We start from the raw sequence: 26,689 nt of genomic DNA, 5'->3' as shown, positions 1-26,689 counted from the left end.
TGTTTAATGAAATTCTCTATCAGGCATCTGAGGAGAAGCAGATGCCGTATCGCCGACCTGGGCATTTTACAGTCCACGGATCTCATCCGGCTCTTTAGAAGTCCTCCACTGGCCTGCAGAAAAACTTAAATTAAATTGTATGGGCAAACTGAAATATTATGCTTTTGTTTAAAAAGGCAGCGTCTTACATTTCCCACTTAAGACCTCGTGTAGTCTTCCAGCAGCACACCAATTTAGACTTTGCACCAGTAAACTGAGACACATCTGAGTTTCTCTAAGAAGCTTCAGTTTATGCTAAAAAGGTTTTACTTAAAGTGTTGTGCAGACAAAATAGGAACTATGAGACTAACATCCGGCCATGGTTAACCACATTAAAGTTGGCATCTGTTTCTGAGCTTCCTGTGGGCTCTAAAGAGCTATTTTAAAGTCTTCAATGAGTCTAGACTATGCATGCATGTCCCTTGCTCAAAGTCTATGATACTTGCAATTATTACTTGCATGCTACATTAAACAACTATTTTATACACAATGTGAGATTTCTGAAACTTTTCCTTAAAACACTGTTTGGGATTGTGTGAAACATTTTTAGAAACAAAACTCTATGTGTGTATATATATATGTGTGTATGCATGTATATATATATATATATATATATATATATATGTATATATATGTGTATGCATGTATATATATATATGTATATATATATATATGTATATATATGTATGTATGTATATATATATATATATATGTATATATATGTATATATATATATATATATGTATATATATATATGTATATGTGTGTGTGTGTGTGTGTGAATTGTTTTGTTTTTAGGGCGCTTTAGCACATCATCCTTCATTGCCACATTTCATGTTTCCCAGAGGATTCTGAGAGGGAGGTGATATTATTGAGGAATGCTGAGCCTTATTAAATGTGCTGACATATTACCAGTCCTTCTCTTGCTCTCTTTTACATACTTCTCACTGATTATGTTTCTCCCTGCTCTTAATTTGGCTGCACACTTTTGCTGTAGCTCAGCAACCTCCTTCCGATCCTGCCCTCAAGAGGAAACAAAGGAAGTAAATACATGCTACTTTGAGTTAAAGACACTCATCAGGTATTAGCACAGCATGCCCTTCCATGGCTTCAGACACTAATATGACTCACTCCGTCTCTTCAATTCTATGTGCTCTGGCATACTTTCTGTTCTGTCCTATTCTTGGTTGTTTCTTTCATCAGAGGCCAGAGACAATGCTAATCTTTCAACCGGTGAGCTGGATAGACGGGGAAATCTGTCAGCTTCTCTAGCTGCCAGTAATCAAAAATGATTTTTTTTTTTTTGCTTTTCTATCTGGTTCTGTGGATGGAAAGTCATAATTCTAAAGTACTAGTAGTCTGATATCACTTTACAAGGCCCTTTACCGTCTTACCGTAAAGCCTTTCCCGGAGACAACAATTTTAATAGGGCTCGAAATGCGGACCTGCTTCTGGTCTGTGCACATGACAAGAGAGCACGGGGGGAATGTAGTACCAGTGCAATAATGAGGCCAAAGTGAGAGGGGATCTTGAGCGGCCGGGCACACAGCTGAAACTCTCCGAGCTCTCTGTTCGCCACATAATGCATGCGTCTGTACAGCAGGAATATTTATATCCAGTTTTTTTTTTCTCTCCATCGCAGCCTCCCCTGCTGCAAAGGAAGTGTATTTACATATGACCTTGCGCGCAGCAATCGGTGGAAAGAGCGAAGTTTTATTTAGCTGGAATGATGTGCTTTTAGTTGGGATGTGACAGCGGAATGTGAATATGGAAAGAAGAAAAAAAAAAATGGGGGGAAAAGTATTTGAGTCAGCAAAGGTTGGGAAAGGCATAAGGATTAGCAGTAATGTGTTTTGGCTGCTGACGGCACGGCGCGTTTTGTCAGAGGACGGTTCGGCGCGTGTTGACTTTTTGAAAGCTCATACGTGTCGCTCAGCTTACGTGAAATATAATCAGAATAATTCAGCACCCCCCCCCTGCAGACAAGTTCTCTATCTAGGTGGTCCTCCACGTACAGTGTGTTGAAAAAGAGTTCATACCCCTTGACATTCTCAACACAAACCTGTACGTATTTGTGAAGTGGAATGAAAATGATACGTGCGTGCGTTTGTAGGCAGCCCTCGGAGCTACTCTTTTTGGGTAAGTCTCTCCCAGCTTTGCGCATCTAGAGGTTGACATTTTTGCCTATTCTTTTTGGCAAAAGAGCTCAAGCTCAGTCAGAATGGATGCCCTACCTCTCCGAGCTACACCACCTGGACCCCCCTTCTTGAATCACGCGGATCAGCTGTTGCAGGGGGTACCAAGGACACGACGGAAGTTCAGGGTGAGATCGGGCTTTTGTTGTTCCAGCTCCCACATTGTGGTGCGCTGCAAATTAGAAAAGCCTCTTCACTCGGCCTTTTTTAATCCTGAGACCCACCTCTTCTCTTTGCCGTTTGACCCGACACAAGTTGTTAATTCATTTTACTTTCCTCCTGTGAATGCTGTACTTTCTTTTTGGTACTTTTACTTGACTTTTTTTTCTACGTTTAATGATTTTTAAATTCTATTCTAAATTCTGTTAATCATTGCTTTTGTTCAACTCTCTGGTCAGTGACGGGTGTTTTAAAAGGGCTTTATAAATAAAGCTGGCCTGGCATGGCTCGGATGGAGAGCGGTCAATATTCAGGGCTTGCCAAAGATTCTCAATTGGATTTAGGTTTAGGGAAAAATATGCAATATTAGGAAAACATGCCACATTATTTTTCAATGCTGCGATAACTATATTAACACGTTCCTTACTCCTCTCTTTGTTTTCTGTCTTGGTGTTCTCCTCCCCACTCTCTGTGTTTATCTGTGTGCAATAAGGGCAGTGAAAGTAAAAATCAAATGGTCAGATATGTTATTGGCATTCAGTGCCAATAGAATATGGGACCAACACGTGGATCCAGAAATACATTACACCTCCAAATTTTGCCTCTGTGCTTCCCTGTTCCTGCTACAGAGAAGTAGCCCTAAGCATGATGTGGCCACAATCATGCGCCATGTTTGGGATGGTTTGTTCAGGCTGGTCATTTCGAGCCACAAATACTGTTTTGAATGTGTTGAATGCGGTCTCATCATGTGGCTTTTTGGCAGAATTGCAAACTGGATTGCATAAGGCTTTCTTCTTGCTACTCTTCTATCCAGGTCAGATTGGTGAGGCCTAAAACTAATAGCTGTCCTGTTCTATCATCTAAACTGCAAGTCTCTGAAGTTCCTCTGATATCAGCATGGACCTATTTGCTGCTCCTCTCATCGTTCTTATCCAGTCTGTCAGTATAGGTGGGCGTGTCATGTCTTGGTACATTCACAGTTGTGCCATCTTTAATCCATTTTCAGATGAGAGATCGAATAATGCCCCACCTTTTCAGAAAAGCTGTACTGTATGTATTCAAAGGGGATTTTCCTTCCAGTTTTTCAATTATGCACTGATTTGTGTATCAGATAAACATGTCATCGATGATTTTGCAAAGGCCCGTAGGTACAGTAAACTGAAAATATTTAAAAAAGGAACATTATGGTGGGTTCACTTCCTAATGGCCAAATTAATTTAAAGACAATTGGAATTGATTTTATGATTGCATTCAAAGCTTTCTGCACATTTGCCTCATTAAACATAAAGGCATCAAGTTTGAAAAATTAATTTGGCCTCGATTAAAAATAATCGAAAATTCCATCTAGCCTCTTCAATAAGAATAAAAGTCAATGGATAAGATGTTGTCCTATCAGCTATAAAACTGAATAGAATCCAAAAAGCCTGGTTATTAATGGAAGAATGCTTTGAAGTATACATAACATTTTACACTGTAGGAAGAGTTTAACTTGTCTTCAATAATTTTGCACTAATTAAGAAAGTCTTAATCTGCATTAACTGTTTGTGATTGAGCACAAACATTTGTGTCGTACTTGAATGTCTGTCAAAAACAGTTCAGGGGCTGTTAATGGCCCCGAACCACACTTTGGAGACAGCTGGTTTAAAGGGAAAAGATGTCCTGATCAGATATGCTAAAAGTGATCACCTTTTTTTTCTGTTGATTAAAAAAAAATCTAAATATTTGAATGTTTTAGAAATTATAAAATGCAGTTTAGCATGTGAGCAAAGACAACAGGAACGAATAATACAGATTCTCGGCAAGTGGATAATGCCTACTCTAATTTGTGAATGATTTCATGACATATATATTCATCAAACCTTATTTCAGACAAATTATGATAAATGAAAGAGAATATGTTCAAGTTGGAGTTGCAAACCTAGTTCAAAAAGGTTGGGAGGTGAACCATTAACTGGAATCAATTCATGTGAACCTGTCTGAACTAAGTTGAGAACTGGTTCTTGTTAAGGATGGACCGACACAACACTGTCAATGGTCCTCATCCATCTGGAGAGCAAATGCTTGCCTTAGGAACTTCATCATTACAATGTGAGAGTCCCCCTCTCTTTCTGTGTGTGTGTGTGTGTTAGAAGTAGCTGTCGAGACTGCTTGATGCTATGAAAATTTGATGCAGAAAATATCCTGTCGGTGCTGCATTTTTAATGGAAACCACGCAGATTCAGGAATTATCATCAGAATGCTCCCTCCGGGTCCTCGGCTGCACATCGTGTGTGGAATCCAATCGATTCTGAAAGCTCTGGGAAAGACACGTCTCCATCTGCTCTGGGTGCTTAAATAATTTGGTGAGAATTTTGTCTCTTTAAACATTGTTTTGACCACTGAGAGCCCACAGGACTCGAAGCAGAATCCACAAACTCTCCTCAGATTGTTGCAGTCTGGTGTGTCCTTTTTCTTTTCTTTTCTTCTCTTTTCTTTTTCCTCCTTTTTATGGAGTCTATTGTAGGTAACTGAGTCTGGCCTTCGGGGCTTGATTGCTCTAATCTGCAGTCCAACGAGAACTTCTCCCACTGGTGATTGATATTTGGAGACATTGGTGGGACAAAAACAGTTTGAGTTCTGGCGGTCGTGAAAGACCCATCAGCTCTGTTGTCGATCAATGTGAATAAATATTTCCCACAACCCAGAAGCATTAGAATCAAGGGCGAGGAGGGTGGGGGTGGGGGGAGGTTGGAATGAAAGAGGAAAGAAGGGGGAAAAAAATCAATTGGTTGAGAGCTTTGCTAAAACGGAGATGGGGTGGTGATGGTGTTGGAGTTGAAGGGGAAGAAGGAGCAGAGGTGGGGGAAAATAGGCCTGTCAAGCTGGGTGAGTAATGAAGCGTGTTTTCTGCTCTTCAAAGGACGGGGTGGAAGACGCAGTGATGCTGTGTTACATGCAATGTGCCAGCTAACCTCATGTGAATTTGAGCTTGGTATAAAAAAAGAAAAATGTGCGGGGGAATGTGCACCGAGGTGAACGTGCAGCTTTTGAGCTCCTTGTGTATTGATTTACCAGTCTCGTGTGTCTCTTTAGAGTTGAACTAGTGTTTGGACAAAATATCAGGAGAAGTTCTCTGAATCACTCGTCAATGTCAGGTTAGCACGTCTTTTTTTTTTTTTTTTTAACCGATGAATGGGTGAAAATTAAAGATTTCATATCAGGCAGACTTAATCTGTTCTGCTTATGCACAGGAGATGCTTTCCACACCTAGACAATGACAGAACACCTGATGAGCCATGTACTCATCTGTGTAATAGTTAGAAGTGATGCTTTAGACTCTGTCTGTAGACTTTTACTGACACCCTTTTAAAAAACACTTTAAGCCTCATAATCTATGCTGACTGTGTAGCTAAAAGCGCAAGCTGGTTTTGGGATGGCATATAACAAATATAATGTAACATCTGCATTGCATTTCCAACCATTTAGAAGACATCCAGTGGTAAAATGACACTGCACTCTGGTGCTGCCAGCTGTTTATCTGTGAAAATGAAAGTGTGGCATTTACAATACTAAATACCTCAAGAATGTTTTTGTTTCTTTTGAATGTGTGATCATTTCTGCGAGCTTTGACTGTTTAGCCTGGCTGTGTCACATTACAAGCACAACATGAAATGCTTTTTGGGGATATTTTATGCAATAGACAAACACAATGTAGCTAATCATTCTAAAGTAGATGAAAAATAATACTTTTTTTTCCAAGATTTTCTTTTAGTTAAAATCTGAAAAAAAAAAACATTGCATGCAAGTGACTCCAGTCTTCTTTTCTCCTGAAATAAAATCTAGCTGCAATAAAGCTCATCATATACAGCTGTTATGCTGTTACGTTTTGTTTGAGATTAGTGAGCAAACAGCATCGTGGCATACCTACTAAGACATGGCCGTCCTAAAGAAGCAGTGAAGGGGCTTATGGTAAGTCTGGAGAAATTGCAAAGGAAATATAGTGGTGCCACTATAATGCTGTGGGGATACGTTTTCCGCAGCAATAGGGAAGCCGGTCACAGCTGGCAGGAGAGAGATGGAGCTAAATACGTGGCAATCTCGGAAGAAAAACCAGCTAGAGGCTGCAGAAGTTTGGAGACTGTGATGAAGGTTCACCTTCCTGCAGGGCGTCTCTAAACATACAGCCTGAGATACAACCAAACTTGGCAAACGGCTGTTCACGGACGTTTCACCTCCAATCCGACCGAGCTCGAGCTGATTTGCAGAGAACGGGCAAAGATTTCGGTCGCCGGGTTTGCAAAGAAGGCAATTTCATGCCACGACTGCCGTCCATGTGCTTTAATGAAATGCATTAAAGTTTGCGGTTGTAATTCGACAAAATGTGGAAAAGTTGGATGGGTGTGAATACTCTTGCTAGGTGCTTTGAAATTCTTCTTAAAAGAAAAAAAGTTATTCATCAAAATGAAGGAGCATATGCCTTGTCAGGTTTTACCCATATAATGTCACAATCTGTTAGCTGTGCCAGGAAGGCTTACCTCCAATAATGGCCTCTCTATCTTATCTCTTGTAGTTTCTTTCCTCTACATGCTGTATAAAAAAAAAGTGGCCATGTTCTCTCAGTACTGCCCACCTTCCGAAAACTTCAACCCCATCTTCCTCCCAACCCCCGCCCCCCTTCACCACGTCTCTCGAGCTCCCACCGCTCTCTTTTTTTTTTTTTTTGCTAGGGGATCCGTTTGGTTTAAATTGACTCATTTTGTCAGTGGGAATCAGAGCAGAGAGACTGAGGAGGGAGAAACGGGCAAGGCTGGAGCTAATACTTTGATCCCTCCGACAGACAGCGTGAAAAGTGCATTTCATAAAAGATGTTCATCTGTGATGAGCCCGCCAGAGTGACAAATTGGGCCCCTGGTGCTTTAAATAATACACTGTGTATGGCTACAGCTGTGGCGCTGTGTTTTCTTTTTCTTACCGCTAAACTTGCCCGTTAAAGAAGAGACGTTTCAGCTTGAAAGACTTCATTGTCACTTCAATCCAGTGCAGGTTTCACTTCGAATCGTCTCCCCTTTTCCTGTTCATCGTGTGTGGCCACGTGTACATGCTAATAGAGGCCTTTGCTTTCAACTGCCCACTTGTATTCAGATCTGGTTGTGGCCCTTCAAGGATGCCAGAAAGGCTTTGGAGTCATGAACGCGGCAAGCCTTGTTGTCTCCATGTGGAATTAGGTACTCTCAAGAATCATGCTATGATGCAAGTTTAAGATGCGGCCTGCACTGCTGCTGTGGAGAATCCCTTAGCTACTGGAGCGGGTTAAGATAATGAAATGGCCTAGTTTGGCTCTTTTCGCCTCTTTGTTCTGAATAATTTCTCCCAACATGCAGAACCTCAGAGACTGTACTTGGAGTGTTCATCTTGGGTTTACATAAGCAGCAGCCAAATGTTACAACAGTCTACTACAGTCTAGTATAGTATGGTAGAGTAGAGTAACATTCTATTGAAGGTACAAGGTAAAACCGTGAGTAAGGCTGTGGACAATTTGTGATGTGGATGGTCTAGGTGTGACAGCTAGTGTTAGTTTATGTTGTGCAAGAGGTTCACTGCTACACTTTTGCAAATACAGGAGCTATATTGCTCTCAAACATCTGCATCGTACTGTTAGCTTAGCACCGTTCAAGCATTCCGTTTTTCTCGTATGTTTGCCTGAAAAGAGTTTCTCCGAACAACGCTTTTGTATTTATCTTGTCTATATAAAAGGGTTGCAGGTTTTGTTCTGGCTGTTGGCCACATGCTAGCAGACTTCTAGCAGCAGCTCATTGTTTGGGTCAGGTGAGCAGCTGCAGAGAGGAGCCAGGCAAGGGGGAAGAAGTGCGATGATTTGGGCTAATGTGAGTTTATATAGATTTGACGCAAACCTTTGAATAATTTCATTTTTAGTATCAACTATACCAGCTATCGATTATTTTGACAACCCTCCTATATACCATATATATATCATATGCTATATACCAACTTTGGTATCACTTTTACTACTCTAAAAACCTATACATTTTAAATAAACAAACCATGCTTAGCCTGGCGGGGATGCAAGTAAAGCTTGGTTCCCAGCCAGGCCTATAAAACAGTGACGGAAACCCTGATATGTACCACTTTGACTCAATGTTTGGAAATCCTCCTCATGTGGCTTTGTCATCCAAATGCTTACGTGTAGATTGCCCCCTTGCACAAGACTCATAAACACCTCCGCCTAAATTGTCAGGCGTTCTATAATGGGGCAATTGTCAGCAACGTGAAACAAGGGGAAAAAAATAGCAAGGAATTGCCAGCGGTCGCCTGGTGGTGGGGTGAACCACAGCTGAGTTAGAGTCAGCCACAGATTAAGAAAAAAGGATGACGGCTAAATGCCTCTCTGCAGCAGCAAATCCTATATGTCACTCCAGATGGGAACAAACTGTGGACTATCTGTAAGAGAGTTTATAATCCGGGACACCTTGGCGTTATCGGGCTATATCTCACCGAGCTTCGGTCTGTGCAAGAGTGACTGGAGAGTGTTTAAGGCACTTGACTTTTACTCTTCTCCAAAAATGATGTGCAAACATGACGAAACATATATATATATATATATATATATATATATATATATATATAATATATATATATATATATATATATATATATATATATAGGACTAAAATGCAAATTGGCCCATGTCAGACTCCCTAACCAGTGGAGCACTATAGTGTAGCTGCCATTGTAGCCCCTTGCTTTCATTCTTGGACACTCAAACACTGCGGGAGGGTTTCACACGGCCGACGCTCCTCAGCCAGACTCAAGGATACATTAAAGAAGGGCTGGAGAACCTATTTGCTGACTGGCACATCCTTTTAGCACTTTAATCAGGGGTTGTACTCTGCACAGCCATCTAAAGCAGTTTGTTTTTAACCTTCCCAGTAGGTGTTCAAACTGTTCTGGAGGAAATCACTAAAATCCCTCTGATCGCCTCTTTGGTTTCCCAACTCATTACGCTCTAACTTTGCAACTAGTTGATGTGATTTTTTTTTTTAATATATTTATCATTTAATTTAATCATTTTTTTTCAAAGTGAGGTATTAAATATACTTTTTTTAAAGTAAGGTATTAGAAGTGTAATTTCACACAGAATTATAATACTTTTGAGTCAGTTTTGTAAATAACATTTTCCACCAGCCGTGAGATCAATATACACTATGTTCACAGGGATGAAAAGGTAGAGCTTAAAAGAAGGTTACTCCTTAAAAACAGGGCTTGTTCAGCTCTTCCCCTGCAGTTCTCAGAACACAATAGCCCATCATGTTTTGGGGAACCTGCTGAGACACTGCAAAAACTAATCCCTCAGGGAAACACAGGCTCTTGATAATTTGCCTTCCCTGCTGCCGAGTAGAGCTTACTTTGCCTGTTTATGAGCCTACATGCTGAAAAAAAAGAAAAGAAATTGAAAGCCAGCCGCTTCAGGTCAATATAATTACCCCAAACACATTTGCACCACTAGCTTTCAATTGAGGTCATGACTCACCATGTCCGACTCATCCTGACCCAGAATGTGTTTTGACACTAAGGATAAAAACAATGTTACATCCTTGGTTTCATGCTGAAATCTTACCCAGATAAATATGTAGCGCTACAAAAAAAAAAAAAACACCTTAATTATTTTGTATTTCTGATTTCGATTTGCTGCAGTATTTTCTTCCTTTTGACCCCGTCCTCCGACGTACTTTGCTGTTAGAATGAAGAGTCTGCGCTTATGTCTCATCTGTCCAATTGCTCAAGAAGTCTTGTGCTTCGTGCAAATTTGTTAATGTAAGTTTTGTTCTGCTGTTTTTTTTTTTTTTTTTTTTACAGAAAGATGGCTTTCTTCTGTCAGCCCCATTGTTTTTACAGTTGGCCTCTCATGGACTTTAACATTTAGCATTCTTAGTGAGGCCTCCGGAGTCGTAAATGTAGCTCTTTGTTTCTTTGCTAAGTCTCTGAACATAGAACACTCTTACCTTCGGGTAAATTTGCTGGGACATCCACTCCTGAATAGATTGTATTCAACAAATGAATATTAATTTGGACTGCAGAAAGAGGGCTTCAGAATGTTTGGAAATTACAACACAACCCTTCTGGGATTGACGGGCAGCAACAGTTGCCTGCCTTAGGTCATTGACCATTCACCTTGACATTACGTTAGTACACCTAACACGTTCAGTTAAGGTCATGCCTCGCCTTGGCCGGCTCACTCTGGCCCTAAATGTGTTTACACAGGGCAGGGATAATACCAACGTATGCATATTTAGCTTTACCCACATAAATACTACAGGATTTATTTTACAAAGAAACTAAATTAGTAGTTTAAGGTATTCTAAAATGTGTTTCTATTGGTAGGCAGCACAGACATTCTAATGAATCCTTGCTGATGCAGTTTTAGCCAAGTGGGCTAATACTGTACTTGCGCTGGTGTAAATGTACTAGCATGATGTTCTGTGCAGCTACCAGATGTTTGGACCACATAAAAAAAAAAATTACCAACCCGACGAGTCATGGATGTCTTTCAAAATTCCATGTAATAACCCCATTTTCAGACATGCACCTATCACCTCTTTCTCCACGCAGAGCCCTATAGTATACCGGCAATTTAAATGTTTTATCTTACTCGTCCGTCATTGAAAAGCACCAATCACTGACATTTTTTTTTTTTTTTTTTTTTTTGTGGGAGGATTTAATTGAAATTTTATTTTGACAAATAACCATTTAATGGTGTAAAACAGGCCATTGTGTGACTGTGCCTGGGAGTGTGCGATAAGAGTAACAGTGGAGGAGAAGCAATGACACTTCTTTTCTAAAGACTGGCTGGAGAAGTAAGAGGGAGATGGTGGGCATGTGTCAGACAGAGAGAGAGAGAAAGATTGTAGAGAAATGGTAAACAACAATAATAATAATAATAATAATAATAAGTAATCTTTAAATGATGATTTAACCCTTCACAATGGCACTTTAAGCCTTACTTTATTCCACGCGTTCGCCGCTCCCTCATGTATACCCTGTCTGCCTTATCAGTTAAGACTGTGGACCTGCCTTCTGGTCCGTGGCTGAAAATGGCAAGCTCAGACATACGCAGCAAAAGCTGTGTGTGTAATATAAGGTTTTCTGCAGTGCAAAAACAGGCAGTTGTTGTGGCTGAGTGTATGTGTGTATGCATGTGTGTGCGTTTGGGGGTGGGGGGGGTGGCTATGGGTGAGTGAAAACGAGCCGAGACCGCCATATTGTTTATCGTTAGCTAGCAGGAGCATCGCATGTATGCACCAGGACAGAGCTGCTAATTCTAATCCTCGTGACGCATTCAGAGTAAAGGCTCAGCCTGGCTGGCGGAAACACACATAAGCATTTTTTGGAGTGAGGGCTGCCACAGTACCATATTCAGGAGTTCTTTTCTTAAGCATAAATGAATTACACATATGCAGTGATGTAAGCGGCAGGTGATAAAGACAATAATGTAAAGGGCAATTTTGCCAAGGCTTCAAAAGAAAATTCATTTGTTTTCTGATTTTGTTGTTTGCACCACATAATGCAGGGAATATTTTTTGAATAAGGTTTTTGTTTCAGCGGCATTGTGAATGTATGGCGGGAAGCCAGCACCGTCCCATCACTCTGTTCAGGAGGGCTGGATGAGTCACTGTGCTCTCTTGCTCTCCAAATCAACTTGCTGTTCCTTTGTGTTACATATGACGCTGGGTAAGAAGGGCTCTTAGGATTTTCGGCCATGTCCATATATCTCTATATTTAAACACGTGCGCGACAGAGATGATGAAAATGTTCCGGGTAAACAAGACAACTTCCTACTGAGTATTTATAACCCGTGCTCATTTTTACTTAGAAATGTAACACAAATGTAGCAGACATGTCTTTCTGTGATATATCAACACAAAGTAATGCAGAATTGTGAAATGAAATATCACATATCAGCAGTGGGCAATAAATAAAGTCTAGTTGTACCAACTGCCTTCAAAAGTCCATCTGAATGTAATTTAATCTCAGTATAAATCCAGTTGCGATGTAAAGGCCTTGGGCTTTGTTTGAGCACATTAGTGAAGAGACAGCACAATGAAGACCAGGAACCCATCAGACATCCCAAGTATGAAATTGTGGAGGATATTAAGGCTGGGTTAGGTTATAAGAAAATAAAACAGGCTTTGTATATCTGACCGAGCTCTGATCAATACGGATTTGCACAACAGGCTGAATCACAGTTGTATCCATGTTTGCAATATTGCAATTTTAAATGACCACTTGAATACAATATTTTGAATTGAAATAGTCTATCATTTCAAGTACCATATATTCACAAACTCTGCATACCAATTGCACATTTTGCAGCTGACTGCTGAGATGCTAAAGCTCACAGGGAACGGTGAGGAAATTGTAATGATGGAAAGATATAAACACAGGACAATGTGGGTTTATTGTCATCAATATTGCCATCACAGTATTCATCAGTGGGATCACTATCGCATGTTTTCCTGTTATAGTCAACCTGGGAGTGTGGTCCTACCTCATGGTTCGCAAATGGAATAGCGTGGCACATCTGCAATCCTATCAAGGCAGGGCTGTCCACCCAAAATGGTCAGGCAATAAGAGTGTTAATCAGAGAAACAGCCAAGAGGCTAATGGTAATTACGGAGGAGCTGCAGGAAGAAGAATCTGTTGACAGGACAAGTAGTTGTCGTCCACATTAGACCACAAACCTGGCCTGTATAGGGAAGTGAAGATATTGTTAAATATTTAAGAGAAAACAAATAGAAATCTGTCTGCAGTTTGCAACAAGCCATGCAGGGAGCACGGCAAATCTGAGGAACTGGCTGCTCTGGCCAGCTGAGAACTTTAGCAGAAAGCTAACAGTAGCTACAGGTGGTGGGGAGGTAGGACCAGGCTCTAGGTTCGTGCAAGCATCGAAATTAGCTAATCAAGTTATTTTGGGTCCTCTGGCAGCTCCAATTTAGTTAGTGGGGATGCCTAGAGGTGGTCTGGCCGCTGTGTTCACCCGGGTGTTTTCACGGGTGGCTCGCCATCTCAGTATTTTTCTTTGAAATACCTTTAAGCTGCCTTGTGCTCGGCATTCTCCTCACAACTGCATGGAGTCCAGATTAGAAACATTAGGCCCTTAGAAATGACCACAGTTTGACGTTGTGTACCAAACACAAAATGCTTTGATATCAAACCAACATTCTTCAAACGTATCTTTCAGTTCTGTTCTGTGTCTTTCTTGGCTCGCTGGTTTGGCATCCTGTGTTCCACATGCATGTTCTTCTCAATCTTTCTCGTCTTGTCTTTCTTCTTTTCATCCAGTGGAATTTTGGGCTCTTGTCACGGTTCTTACTCAGGGGTATAGTACACGTTTTTGTAATAACTGTTGCATTTATGGTAAAAAAAATATGATTTAATTTGACGGTTATCATTTATTGCATATTAACAATTTAATTTAGTTGTTTTATTAGTGAGAAACTTTTTATATCGAAACATGTCCATGTCTTAAAAAGACCCAAATCTAATTTAATCAAGTGATTTGACAAGGACTGAAAACTGATGTTTACAGATGTTCTCTGTCCAATCCTAGATGTTTAAAGCTGGGAGAATTACAGCCAAGAATAACACATTTTGTTATTGTTAAAAAAAAAAAATTACAACCATATATTATTATCTTCTTATGAACCACTTTGTGTTATCCTACAACATGAAATGCTACGTAAATGGTTGAAAATCAAGAGAAATCAATGCTTTTGCAAAACGTTGTATATGAAAGCCAGAGTCTGCACATGTCTGCACGCAAGATTAATGAACACAGTGCATGACATGGAGGGCCACTCTATTTATGAGGTCTTCTGCTTCGGCGGCTCATTGCTCATATGGAGCAAGGAGAGGTAGAGACCCCAAGAGTCTGAGGACATGTGCGGAGGGTACGGAGAGTGCAAGCTCGATTTGATAATTGGCTGAGAGATTGTCACCAGAATGAAATTATGCTAGTTAATTCCTCCTCAATTAATTACCTCAGGAGCAGGCCACAGTACATTCATTATGCCAGGAAGAGTATTGACCCTGCTGAAAGGGAAAAGCAGCCATATCATAGCCATAATGGCTACTTGCAGTGTCGATGCAATGCTTGTTAGCGTATGGCCCGCAGGCTAAGGAGGAAAAAAAAAAGAAAAAAAGGTCTAAAATGGAAGTGATGTCATAAACTACTCTGTCTGGATAAAGGCCACAAAACTGTGCAGCCTCATGTGTGTAATGTTTTATTCCACACTCAACGTCCCGGTAAGTGACGCAAAAGGAGGTGACAGGTCATTACGAAACTCGATCAGGGCTCTGTATCTTTCTCCTGTCTCCCTCTCCCCTCGCTCCCCACCCCCCCCCCCCCTACACCTATCTTGCACCTATCGAGGCGTGGTGGGGGTTCCAGATTATTCCCTTAGTTGCCCTTGCCAGGTAGTAAATACTTCAAGGAGCTCACAAGGCAGGGGATAGATCAACTGCTGCCACACTCAACAGCATCCTGCCAGCTGGCCCATAAGATCCATTGCCGAAGCAAAAAAAAAAAAAAAAAAAAAGAAATGGGGCTTGGGAAGATTTTTGCTCAAATGTAGCAAATGTGGGTCAAGTAGGGTATGAATTGTATGAAAGATAAATAATTATTTTAAGCTCTTCAATTAGGAGATACATAAAATTGGCTGTTTCATGCTCATGTTTTCAAAATGCCCTTCTACTTGCAACATTAGAACTGGGAGAAATAGGGGTTCAATTTGAGCTTTTTTGCACTACTGATCAAATATCCAGCTGCTGATGTTTATGCTATCAATAAATGCTTTTCCTTGCAGGGCTCTCTGTTTTGAAAGGTCATTGCTCCTCAGCGCTCTCCTTTTGTTCCAAGCCCCCACCCACCTAGCCACACTATCACTCCTGCATCTCTTCCATCCTTCCTTAATTGTCTGGCAAACATCTCTGCTGGAGAAAGACAAATATCGCCTTTTCCTGTGGATATTGTTCTGTCTGAACCCGCCGTCACCAACGTTAATAATTTAGCACCTATTCTGTTTCTCGCTGCTCCTTTTCTCCCAGGGACACTTCCTACCTCGGCTTTATTTTCTCTGCTTAGCATGTCTTTTTTTTTTTTTTTTTTTTTCCTTTCGCATCCTCGTCCGTCCTTTAAATTTCACCGCAAGCAACTATATTCATATTTCACAGTGCAAAACATTAGCCTGCCTGTCGATTCTCAGATGTGCTGGACCTTTTAGCTCTGAGGTATTGCTCAAGGGTTCTTCCCATGCGAGGCAGCCAAACACATGAAGACAAGCTTTCACACCAAAATTGTTCAGCTTGTTTTAGTTTTTTTTTTTTTTTTTGGTCTCTCATTATGAGGAAAGTGTGTTTCTGTAAAGTTGCTATGAGCAATAATCCCCTTACCTGCAGTCGACAGAGATCTCATCACCATATGTTTGTGTGAAAGTGCATTCAAAACAATTTGTAGCAAAAGAAAAAGACCACAGAAGAGTGATGCAACAAAATGAGACCGAAAATCCTCCCAAAAACAACAAATGCTAAATAAACAATTCTGGCCTCTTTTTCACACTTTTTTTTTTAAAGTGATGTTCTGTAAAAGTTCTTACAGGAAGTAATTCCCTTACCCGCAGTAGACATCTTGCTGCAAGTTTACAGAAAAGTGAATACGTTGGTTTTTGTGACACAATTAGAAGACCAGGGAAGACAGACAAAACAAAATGACACTAAAAAGCCTGCTGAAAGTGCTATTTACTGTCTGCAACACAGTGTCTTTTCATTCTGTTCTCTCATTCGTACTGTTAAAATACCGGTTAAATTTTTTTTGAAATGAGATTCTATGAAGTTATTATCAGTCATAGTTGTCCTTCCTCTAGAAATGCGTCGTAATGGCGTGAGTTTGTCAAATTGAAGCAATCTTCACCGGGGTTAAGGGCTAACAGCTAACCAAATTGGGACGCCCCCTCCATGTCTGCTGATTTTACCAACTGGAAACAACTTAAACAGATTTTTTTTTTTTTTTTATCCATATTACTGGATATAAATGTCTGCTAATTCATAAGAGACAGCTCAATGGCTTGTTTCTGTTTTGTCAACCGAACAACTTCTGTTTGAAACATTCATAGTTATTTTGGGTGTGGAGGGGGGGTTCTAATTTATTTGGTGCTACCACTCTTGAGTTTTTTATTTTCATCACAAAACGTGAGTTCTTCTTTCATACTATACTATCAATCCTCGTTTCTTCCAGCCTCGTTTGGAGTTATGGCTTGGGCAGAAATGTATCTGTTTACAGTATGTGGTAAATTGGCTTCTCTCACCAAGAACACTCTCATGTGTCTTCTTTCAGGTCTACAAAACAATTTCTCCATCTTGATCGAGAATGTGCTCCCATTACAGCTTCAAATTGAAATCATGCGGATGGGTGTAAATGGCATTTGGAGGTTAAAGTGTTTTCTTTAGCCTTCTTAATATAGCTAATATGATAGAAGCTTATTAGATTGAGTTGGTGGAGAGGTGAGCGGCGCCTCATATCTGGCTGCACACAGGAACTCTCTGTTCGAGAGATAATTCAGAGCCTTAACCGAGCTAAATCGAGGTCTGCAGACCTGTGATGTTATTGTGCACATGTCTAGGAGCACGTGCTGTCAAGATTTGTTTTAAACAAAGAACGGTCGCTTTTATCAGAGGAGTGTTAACCCGCCACCCACATTACGTTTTCCACTCCCATGTTTCTTGTGTTTGTTAGTGTCCCCGTTTCTTCCTCCTCTTCTCCTCTACTTTTTTGCTGCTCTCTTTGGCAGTGTGTCTGGCCTATGACGGCCCACAGGCAGCCATGCTGTCTTCTTCACTCAGTCTGCTCTTTCTTCCCTGACCCTGCTCCACTCAGCACATACACGCTCCGTCCTCTATCCCTCGTCTCTTTAATTCCCTCCTTTTGCAACTGTCTCGTTTTCTGTCTTCAAACCTTCTTAATTTCTTTTCTTTTTTTCTTTTTTTTGTTGCTCTGACCCCTTTCCAGTCAAGAGCAATGTCTTGCAAACACACACAATGAAGACAAATACAGAAAGACGCATGCTAGCAAGATATCTCTTATATTGTTCCGTCTTTACTCTCCTTTTTCTGTCTTTTTTTAAATTCCCAATCACCCCTTTTGTCTGTAATGTACATTTCGCTAGATTTTTCTGAGTTGATTCCGCTGGCAGGAAACAGTCACAGATTGAAAATTAGCGGTGTAGAAATTAGACCACTGGTTATGGAGATTAAATGCAGACAGGCAGATGAACTTGCTGACACGCGGCAATGAAAAAAAAAAAAAAAACACCAAACTCACTTCTGTGACACAAACAGACACAAAGAACTGTAACTGCTCAGAAATGTTCAAACAAAAACAGACATCAGCATCTATTCGCCTCGGAGCAATGACGATCTAATCCTCTACTTCTTTTTTTTTTCATCAAACCGCTGCAAAATCTTTGCAGTTATTGTAGACATGACTTCACGTTGCGGCTCTACCCAAGATCAGGATGAGTTAAATAAACACACACACACACATATATAGTGAGTCAAAAAAAAAAAGCCAATGCGTAGAGAATGAGCCACTGACCCGCTTTCTTATGCAATTACAAGTTCTTACTATAGATGTCCAAAAATCCTTAAATGGGGGGGAAGGGATATCAGAATCTCTCTGTATGGTGAAGTCTGCAGTATATTTTCTTTGTTTCGTTGCCTTTTTTTACCATTCATCATTTCTCTCTTTCTCTTTCTCTCTGTCTCTCCAATACGGTCGGTTATTTGCCCTTAAAAGAGCTCCTCTTCCAGCAATGAATAGAATAATCCTGTGGTAAAGCATAGTCTTCCTAAAAAACATGCTGGAGCATTGGGAATGTAACCTGGGACAGAGAGGCCTCCTTATTGTTTTGCTTTTAGCATTAATGCTCGGCTTTTTAAACATGACGGAGTGACCCACTTGTATTGTACTCAATTGCCGTTGGTATTGTGGACTTGTTAAGACCTTTATGGCTATCCAACAAAAGACAGATACTGTGCTGTGAGTGCTCTGGGGGCTTTTCTTTGAAGACATTTTATCCTGTCTTGTTTTCGGTATTGGGTGTCGTAAGGGCCCGTGTATATGCATGGAAACCAACTTGTGCATTGTAGATTGCATTTTGAGCTTCTTTATATCCTTACATTTTAAGTTATAACAGATTTAAGCAACCTGGAGAGGGATAGTTCTGGATTTTTGAAGTGATGCCTTGCTAAAAGATTATATGATGTCACTGTCTTCCCTGCAGTAGATAAACCTCTTTGCTTCTTCATTTATCATGAAACCAGATTAGCAGATCCTAACCCTTAGTTTGAAAAGGCCCAAAACAAAGTGGCCTTCTACCATCTTAAAACAACTCCAGTACCAAAAGAGTCATAGCGATTCATCCAAACAGTCTCTTATGAATCTTTAAATTGTCATAACATTTACGTCATGAAGTTATTTACAGAGAATATAATGACTATTTTCATGGGAGTCTGAGGTAGAGAGCAGCATCCCACCAGTGGCTTTCCTTTTATAACTTGCAAAAAGAAGAGAACATAAGAACAGTTTCAAGTCAGAATAATTACCCAGTAGAAATGTAAGACAGTGTAAAAATAATCAAGATGGCATTCAACTCTCGAATGTTGCCTTTATACACAGCTTAGACTTTATATCAAATATTTACTCTGATTGGTGATGCTTTATATCGCTAGTGGCACATGGTTACTATATTCATATTCTGTATAAATAATTATTGGTTGCTCTATAAATACAGTTGTTTAATAATACATACAATAGCATGAGCTAAAAACACTATGTCACAGAGATTGGAGATGTTCTGAGACTGAAAGTGTTTTTGGGTCAGTGCCAATATTTAGACTAGCATTTTCTAGGTAGCTGGTACTTTTATTTTGTTAACAAATGTGTTAACAAAAGTTTTATTTGACTATTATGAAAAAACTGTTTTGGTCAAGAAGGTTTTGGTCAAAATCTCACAAAGAGAAACTTGAAGTGATTGACGTTTCTTTTCACATTTATAATAAAAACAGTTGGACTGCAAACTTGAACTAATGATGTTGCAGTAAACCGTTTAACTAGAACAGTCAAAGGCAATCCTAAACAAGTGTGTTTTTTATCTTGATTTTAAAAGAACTCAGGCTTTTGTCACTTTTACAGTTTTCTGGAAGTTTGTTCCAGATAAGTGGAGCATAGGAACTGAATGCTGTTTCTCCGTGTTTCCGTGGTTCTGGTTCTGGGTATGGAGAGTGGATTTGAGCCAGAATACCTGAGTGGTCTGAAGGGTTGATACACTGATAACATACTGCATGTATGGTATTAATTGCTTATAATTTAAACAAAATATTAGAGGATCTTGGATGTTTAATCACATCAACATTACTTCAGACATTAGGTTAAAGAGTATGTGCACACAAAGCGAGGCTCTAGCTGGGCCAAAGTGTCCATAATGATGACCCAATCTCAGACGAGGGGATCAATATTAAACAGAAACAGAAAGAAAGAGAAAAAAGACGGAATAGCTGCCCAATTCATTTACCCAGTGGGGAATGTCCTCGATTTTAGCAGGCCTGCTGAGTCAGTGGAGCATGGCTTGGAAATCACTTTTCTATCAGAGTGCACAACACGCAGAGCGCTAGCTACCCTACCTCCGCGTATGAGTGTGGAAGCAAGCAGAGATGGGGTGCTAAAGGTTGCTTGCCTAGGCGTGCTCCGTTCTTTGTCTGAATACGATTAGAGGTGTGGAGCAAAATCATAAGAGCGTTTCAGGAGCAGGGCACAGATGCCCCCCAAGAGGGACGCTGTGCATTGTGGGTAGACTGATGGCTCAATCGTGAGAGTGAAAGAAAGAGGAAAAAAAAAAAAAAAACGAGCGAGGAAGTCCGTACCTGCTATCCGCTTGTCTCGTTGACGGCCCGGCTTGTCAAGCTGAAGCGGAGAGAAAAGGGAGGGAGAGACATGCTGTGATCCAAAGCAACACTTGTCATTCTCATCACATCAGCTGCCATTTTAATTTTCATTGCAGTCACATCTCCATTTTTTTTCCTTATGTGTTTCATTTTCCTCCCTTTTCATATATTTGTATATTTGAGGTTTTGAGTTCGCAAATTAGCCAAAAATAAAGAGTCGGAGTAAATAGTGGTTCATTGTATTCCAGTAGTAAGCAAAGAACCCAATCACCTGACAGAAGGAATGGCACTCTTGAAGTAACATTGACATTTTATTGAGAAAATTTGCAGTCAATGCTGTATCTATAGGACCCCGGCTGAATTGCCTTTTCCATTTTCCTGTCTCTTCTTACTTTACTGTCCTTGTTTCAGCTGCATTGTGTCCCCAGTCATGTGTCTTTTTTTTCTGCAAAATCTTTTTTCCTTTGGTGTTGTGATCAACATATCTTTCCTGCACATTTTTAACGCTACAGACATAAAGAATCTAAAAGTGATTTCTGTTCTATTTTTTGTTTCTTTTGCAGGAGATAAAGAGCATTAAAAGTAAGCTATGGTCCAAACCCTTTGTTTTTTGTTTTGTTTTTTTCTTTCTCTGAGCAAAGGAATGCCTGGTTTGATTTGCACTCACCCTTGCTTTTGCTTGATTTTGGTTTTCCATAGTTTGCATCATAAGGTCATAAACAAACAGCATCTAACACAGCACCCCCCGTGACTCCTCCGGCTGTCTCATTTCAAAGCATTGAGGCTGTGGCAAAGACCCCCTTGCTTCTTCCCTCTTTTTTTTAAACTTATGATCTAATCTTCAGCACACTCATCAGCTTGAAATATCGACCACATATTCCATTGTCTGACAGTGGGGCTGGCGTGTTGTCCCAGCTTGCCATTGTAAGCACATAATTTACTTTCTACCGTAATGCAGCAAACGTTGCTAATCTCAGACCAGCATTCAGATAGGTAATTGGTTAAGGCCACTTAATGGTGGATTTAAGAGGATACCTAAGCGCTTGAGCCCCGTAAAGCTATTAAGCTACTTAGATGAGAGCGTGATTGTCGTCTGTCAATCAGCTAAAAAGAAAAAAAAAAATTAAATGAAAGGTAAAAAGAGAGAAAAACAGGGTGTCAGTTGTGCTCCCATCTCACATGAAGAGAGCATCTTAAATCTTAGATGACGGCGAGCTGAAAACACAAAATCACCTCTTCCCACCACTGCGCCCAGATCCCCTCCCTTATCAGCACTAATGTGTTTTGAAGCATGACATTATTTCAACTCTGATTCACGCCCCTTCTTTTTATTTATTTTTTTTGTTGTTGTTTATTTATTTTTTAGTTTGAGGCTATTGTACCCAGTAGTGTCTTCTGTTCGTTGTGGGTAGTTTTGTTAGTCTTGCTGTCATTGGATAATGGTTCTGCATGAAAATAAATGCAGTTTTCTTACTTAGAGCTGTATTGTACCCACTGGTACAAAGAGAGCAGCGAACATTCGGGCCTAACCATTGTTTTGTTTCTTGTTCACTAATAAAGACCTCTTAAGGGGACAAAAACATATAGACTAATGGGTTTACAATAGCTAAATAATGAAAACATGCCACAGCAGTTGTGTTAACTATAATTTTATCAAATATTTTCTCAATGAATACCTGTTTTCTCTCTCCTTTGTTTCCTCCAGATTCACGGCCCTTGCCTGACGTAGCCATGACTGGCAAGTGCACCCGGGAGTGCAACGAGTACGGCCACTCGGACTCCTGCTGGATGCCTGTGCGCACGTCGCCCGAGCGAAGGCCGTCCAAGTCAACTACCAACCCCCAACAACAACAACCAAAGCTTTCCACTTTCATGACCGGCAATGGCAGCAGCGGGAGCAGCAGCAGCAGCAGTGGCAGCACGGAGCAGCCAGGTAGCCAAGAGACCCTCGCCATGGCCGCCATGGCTAATGGAGACCCCACCGCCACGCACATGATGGGAGACCGCAACCGCAACCTGCTCAACAAGAAGATGGCCTCCTCCTCTTCTTCATACGAGGCCTTTGGCTCGCCTTCCTATGGCTCACCAGGAGGTGGAGAAGAGACGCTGGGACTCCCTACCGAGGAGATCCCCCTGGCGCCAACCGGCGAGTACAAGCCCACTTCCTGTGGCACTCTGACGCGACGGGAGGTGTACCTGTAAATCCAGGAGGTTTACCACAACGCCGGTGGCATTAAAACCCATCGTGAAGGATAGGTACTCAACCCATAACTGTTGCTGTTTTAGATGCTTTTTTTTTTACCCACCCACGATCCAACTAAAACTTCTCCAAAGATGTTACAGCTACTCCTTAACAAAACATCTGAGTGAACATGTAAACACAGAACATTTTCTTAAAGTGCTAAATCTGGCCGTGTACCGGCTGAGAAGAGGAGGAGGAACTAATGGAGAGTCTCGCTGTTGGGAGCCAGCCTGCTGCCTGATAGTCCATCTGTAAAGTTAATCAACTCATTTTAGATGTACAGCACACGCATGACTACTCCAACGTTCCCCACAGAAAGAACTGCTGTTTTTAAAGATAACACTGTACAAATAAGCCTATTTCCGTCCTTCCCTTTGTCTTTTCGTTTTCTGGAATCAGAATTGTACTCGCAGATTCTTTGGACTGCGGAGTCTTTCTTGGTTTTGCCTTTTTTTTTTATAACTCATAACAGTCTGGCCAAGATGCCCTTTGGCTAAACAAAGCAACGGACTCTCTCACTATACTGACCATGGAATCGTCCATCTTTAGAGTTTGTAACTGAACTTGCAAGCCGCGACCCGGCTGAATTTGAATCTCATAAGGGACTGGAAAGACTTAGCTTTAAAAACTCTTCCCTCTTCGCGATACAGAAGCTCTTAGGTTAGAAGCCAATGGACTTTCCTGGCTGGACTACAACTCCATGTAGAGACAATGATGAACTTGTGATGAATGACCGACAGCGTGAGCACCTTACGCAAGTGTCACTCATTGTAAATACGCATCGGAAGATGGCAACAGAGCAAGCGGCTTTGCCCCCACCCCTGCTACCTTTACTCAGTCTCTTGCTGTTTTGTCTTTAATAATCTTTGCTAAGATTGAGACGAAACCCCACCTTGAGAAATGCAAGAAACGTCTACAATCACGAGAAGCATGGTTTATTATCAGATCACCTTAGTAAGAAGAGTATACAAACTATTGAGTTTAACTGTGTTTATTGGTGGCAAGTTGGGTTAAGCACAGTGTGTTGGCAAGAGATTAAAATTCTAGAGGTGTTGGGAGACTGAGAAGCATTCCCATGGTTGAGTTAGCACTGGAAAAGTTGCAAGGACAGACATGTCTTACTTTCATTTGTGCGCATGAGTGTGTGTGTAGTAGGACTGAGCAATAAATACCATGGCGTAAGTGTGGCCAGTATCTTGTTTTTCACTCTTCGCTCAAAAGCCTTCGAGTTGACATCAACACCCATACACTGGAATCCTTTAAGCGCTCATAGCGGTTGCTTTCTTATACCATGAATGTAAAGCCCTGTGCACACAACGTGTTTTGTTTGTTTGTGTTTGTTGTTGTTTTTTGGTTAAAACGGAAAGGTTTTGTTGCATTTCTGCTATTTGTGTGAATGCCATTCTGGTTCACACAAATGGCTCAGGTTCTCTCTGAAAATGGCACAATTGGAAAATAGCTTCCGGAGTGGAAGGATTCAAAAGCATCTCGGTCTCAGTTGTCTGGAGCACAAAACAAAAAATGGAATCTGCTTGTTTGTGGACGCCCTAACACATGCACAGTATGACTGCAATCAGAAGAAATAAATGTGCACCACATAATGGATACCGAGCTGTCTGAAAACCACAGCGGTGATTTTATATTTCAGAGTCATGCGAACCACTTGCTTGTAAGGCCATAGAAACATTTAAGTCCCGGCCAGTCTGAGAATTTATTCAGCAGTGGTGCCTTTTAAAGCAGGGAGTGTTTGTACAAAGATCGTGATTAAAACATCAAGTAGATTTGTTAACAGAAAAATAAATCTCGTTTTTATTGCTGTGTGGACAGGGCCTAAGAATTGGCAAAGTTAGGGAACTATCGCACAAAAACAGTGGCAGTTTGGAATAAATTTTGAGAAATTTTGCTGTCAATGTCAAACCAAAAACTCACAAATAGGATGATGTATTACCCTTAGACGAAGAAAAAGAAAGCTTTCTCAGAGAACCTCGCTTTAAGTACGCATTACTTGTTTTGTGGAAGAATGAGCGATAAGAATGTGATGTCTCAACTAAACAACCCATATAATTATACAACTACTCTTTCTACACACAAATATTATTGTTGAGATTTTGTGCCTCCCTGTGTACATTGTTTTCTTTTTTTATTATTATAATTTTTGAAGCTGCAGAGGCACAAATCTCACTGTAATTAAAGAGATGCAATGTAACTTTTATTTTTTTCTTTGTTTGTTTTGTTTGTTTGTTTTTGTACTTTAGCAAAATCCCCCTTTTGCTCAACCGGAGGTGCTTTTTCAGTTTTTTTTCTAAAAACCCCACTCCGGCAATCTATAGCCTGTAAGTAATACTTGTCGTTTGAAAGAAAGTGCTCCTAATACTTATCAACTGTATACATAAATATTTACTTTTTACTGCACGTTTAATGGCAACGTACTTCACTTACAGAGGAGGAAAGATGAAAAAAATAAATAAATAAAAACTGTAAAAGAAAATGTACAAAAATTTACCAAAAAAAAATTTCTCTTGTAAACAGAAGCCCATCTTGTTGCTTGCATTTTACCCATGTAATGCGACTTTGTACACCAATCAAGACTGAACAATGGATTTTTTTTTTCACCCATTAACAAATTTTATAGTTGCCTCATGTCACAAAATACTTTCAATGTTTTTTTTTTTCTTCTATATCAGATGTATACCATTAGACTAGACAATTTTTCATGTATTTTATTGTTTTAATCCCTTACAATGATGAGTCACACAGTTGCAGATAAAATTGTGGAAATGGTCGCAATGATGTACTGTGTTTCACTCTTTGTTTTTCTCCTTTATCTGGTTCCACTTTGTATACTGAGAGTGCTTCTAAAAAAAGGGGGGGGGGATAAAACAAAACAAAATTAGAGAGAATGCAAATATGCAATTGTGCCTTTTTATACCAATTGATAGGATTAACTGTTGGTCTGGAATGGTGCATAAATGATCACGCTAACAAGTAGATGGGGTTGGCATTTAAGCACTGAAAGTCATCTGCATATCTTAGATGAAATACCACGATGTCAACAATTTGTTTTCTTGCTTTTTGAAGGACAACTTGTCACATGTCAGTAAGCCAGTATAGGGTCTAAACATTTAAATGGCTGTTCTTCACTCTGGATCAGTTAACTTGTTGACTTACCCATTTCCTAGTGCATCCTTAGTGCATTACTGAATGAATACAGGTGCAGGTGAAAAGTTGCTTGTTGGTGGAACTGATCTATTGGATTTACTTTTTTTTTTTTTTTCGTCGTGTTCCGCTCATGTACACGTGTGACAACAGAGGTCAAGTAACCTTCATTGTGCATGAAACAAAAGCTCTAGAACTGAATCTAAAAAAGCTCTGAATGTTAAAGAAAGCGGGGGAAGGTAAGAAAAACAAACAAGAAAAAAGAAAGTGTTCGAAAACATTTGACTGCTTGCAGTCAAGGGGAGCTGATAGAAAAATGCTAATGTGACGGTTTACTAGGAGGGATAGATAGGGAGAAGAGCGCCCTGCCGGAATGCACACCTCACGAAGTGTTGAGTGGAAAATAAAACGGCGATACAGATTTACAGAGTTTGCATATCTAGAGATTATGATGAAACCCTGTCCTACAAATGAGCGTGCTGCAGGGTATGCTATGATGTTGCAAGGTGGTGATTTTGTTTTTAGTTCAACATCAAATAAAGTGAAAACAGAGACAGTTACAGGGTGTAAATGAAAAGACATGAAAGAAAGACTGTCATACACGAGTAACTACAATGAAGCCAACCTATTCTACATATTTTCTGAGCTATGATGGGCTTGGAGGGTTGTTTCTTTAACTGATACACTGAGGCAACGGACACCGAGCCCCAAATGAGTGGGTGTTAGGATTCTTTAACATTTGCCAAAAAGCGTGAAGCTCACCTGCCTGGGTTGTGTGTTCAGTGGGGGCTCTCGTCTCTCCTTTAGAAAAAAAGCATTAACAGCGTGTAATGAGATTTGTAATATTACCCATTACTATTTGTCCTGCGACATGGATGTTGATATAGAGAAATTTGAGGAACAAATT

The 26,689-nt window shown here is 40.4% G+C and overlaps 1 protein-coding gene across 5 annotated transcripts in view; it reads left to right on the top strand.

The window, feature by feature from the left end:
• Positions 1 to 26,045, top strand: part of pcdh7b (protocadherin 7b) — a 166,757-nt gene extending 140,712 nt beyond the window's left edge. For 2 of the 5 annotated variants that reach the window (XM_036133882.1, XM_012867686.3), the window contains exon 3: positions 22,090 to 26,045. In XM_036133882.1, coding sequence (XP_035989775.1) covers positions 22,090 to 22,586 — 497 coding nt within the window. In that variant the 3' untranslated portion in view covers positions 22,587 to 26,045. Of the gene's footprint in view, positions 1 to 20,947; positions 20,967 to 22,089 lie in introns of all 5 variants that reach the window. The other 3 variants (XM_021319067.2, XM_012867689.3, XM_021319068.2) reach the window with 3 other exon arrangements.
• Positions 26,046 to 26,689: the final 644 nt, after the last annotated feature.

Source organism: Fundulus heteroclitus, unplaced genomic scaffold (assembly GCF_011125445.2).
Source record: "Fundulus heteroclitus isolate FHET01 unplaced genomic scaffold, MU-UCD_Fhet_4.1 scaffold_69, whole genome shotgun sequence".
NCBI lineage: Eukaryota > Metazoa > Chordata > Actinopteri > Cyprinodontiformes > Fundulidae > Fundulus > Fundulus heteroclitus.
This window is presented reverse-complemented; position numbering and strand designations above follow the sequence as displayed.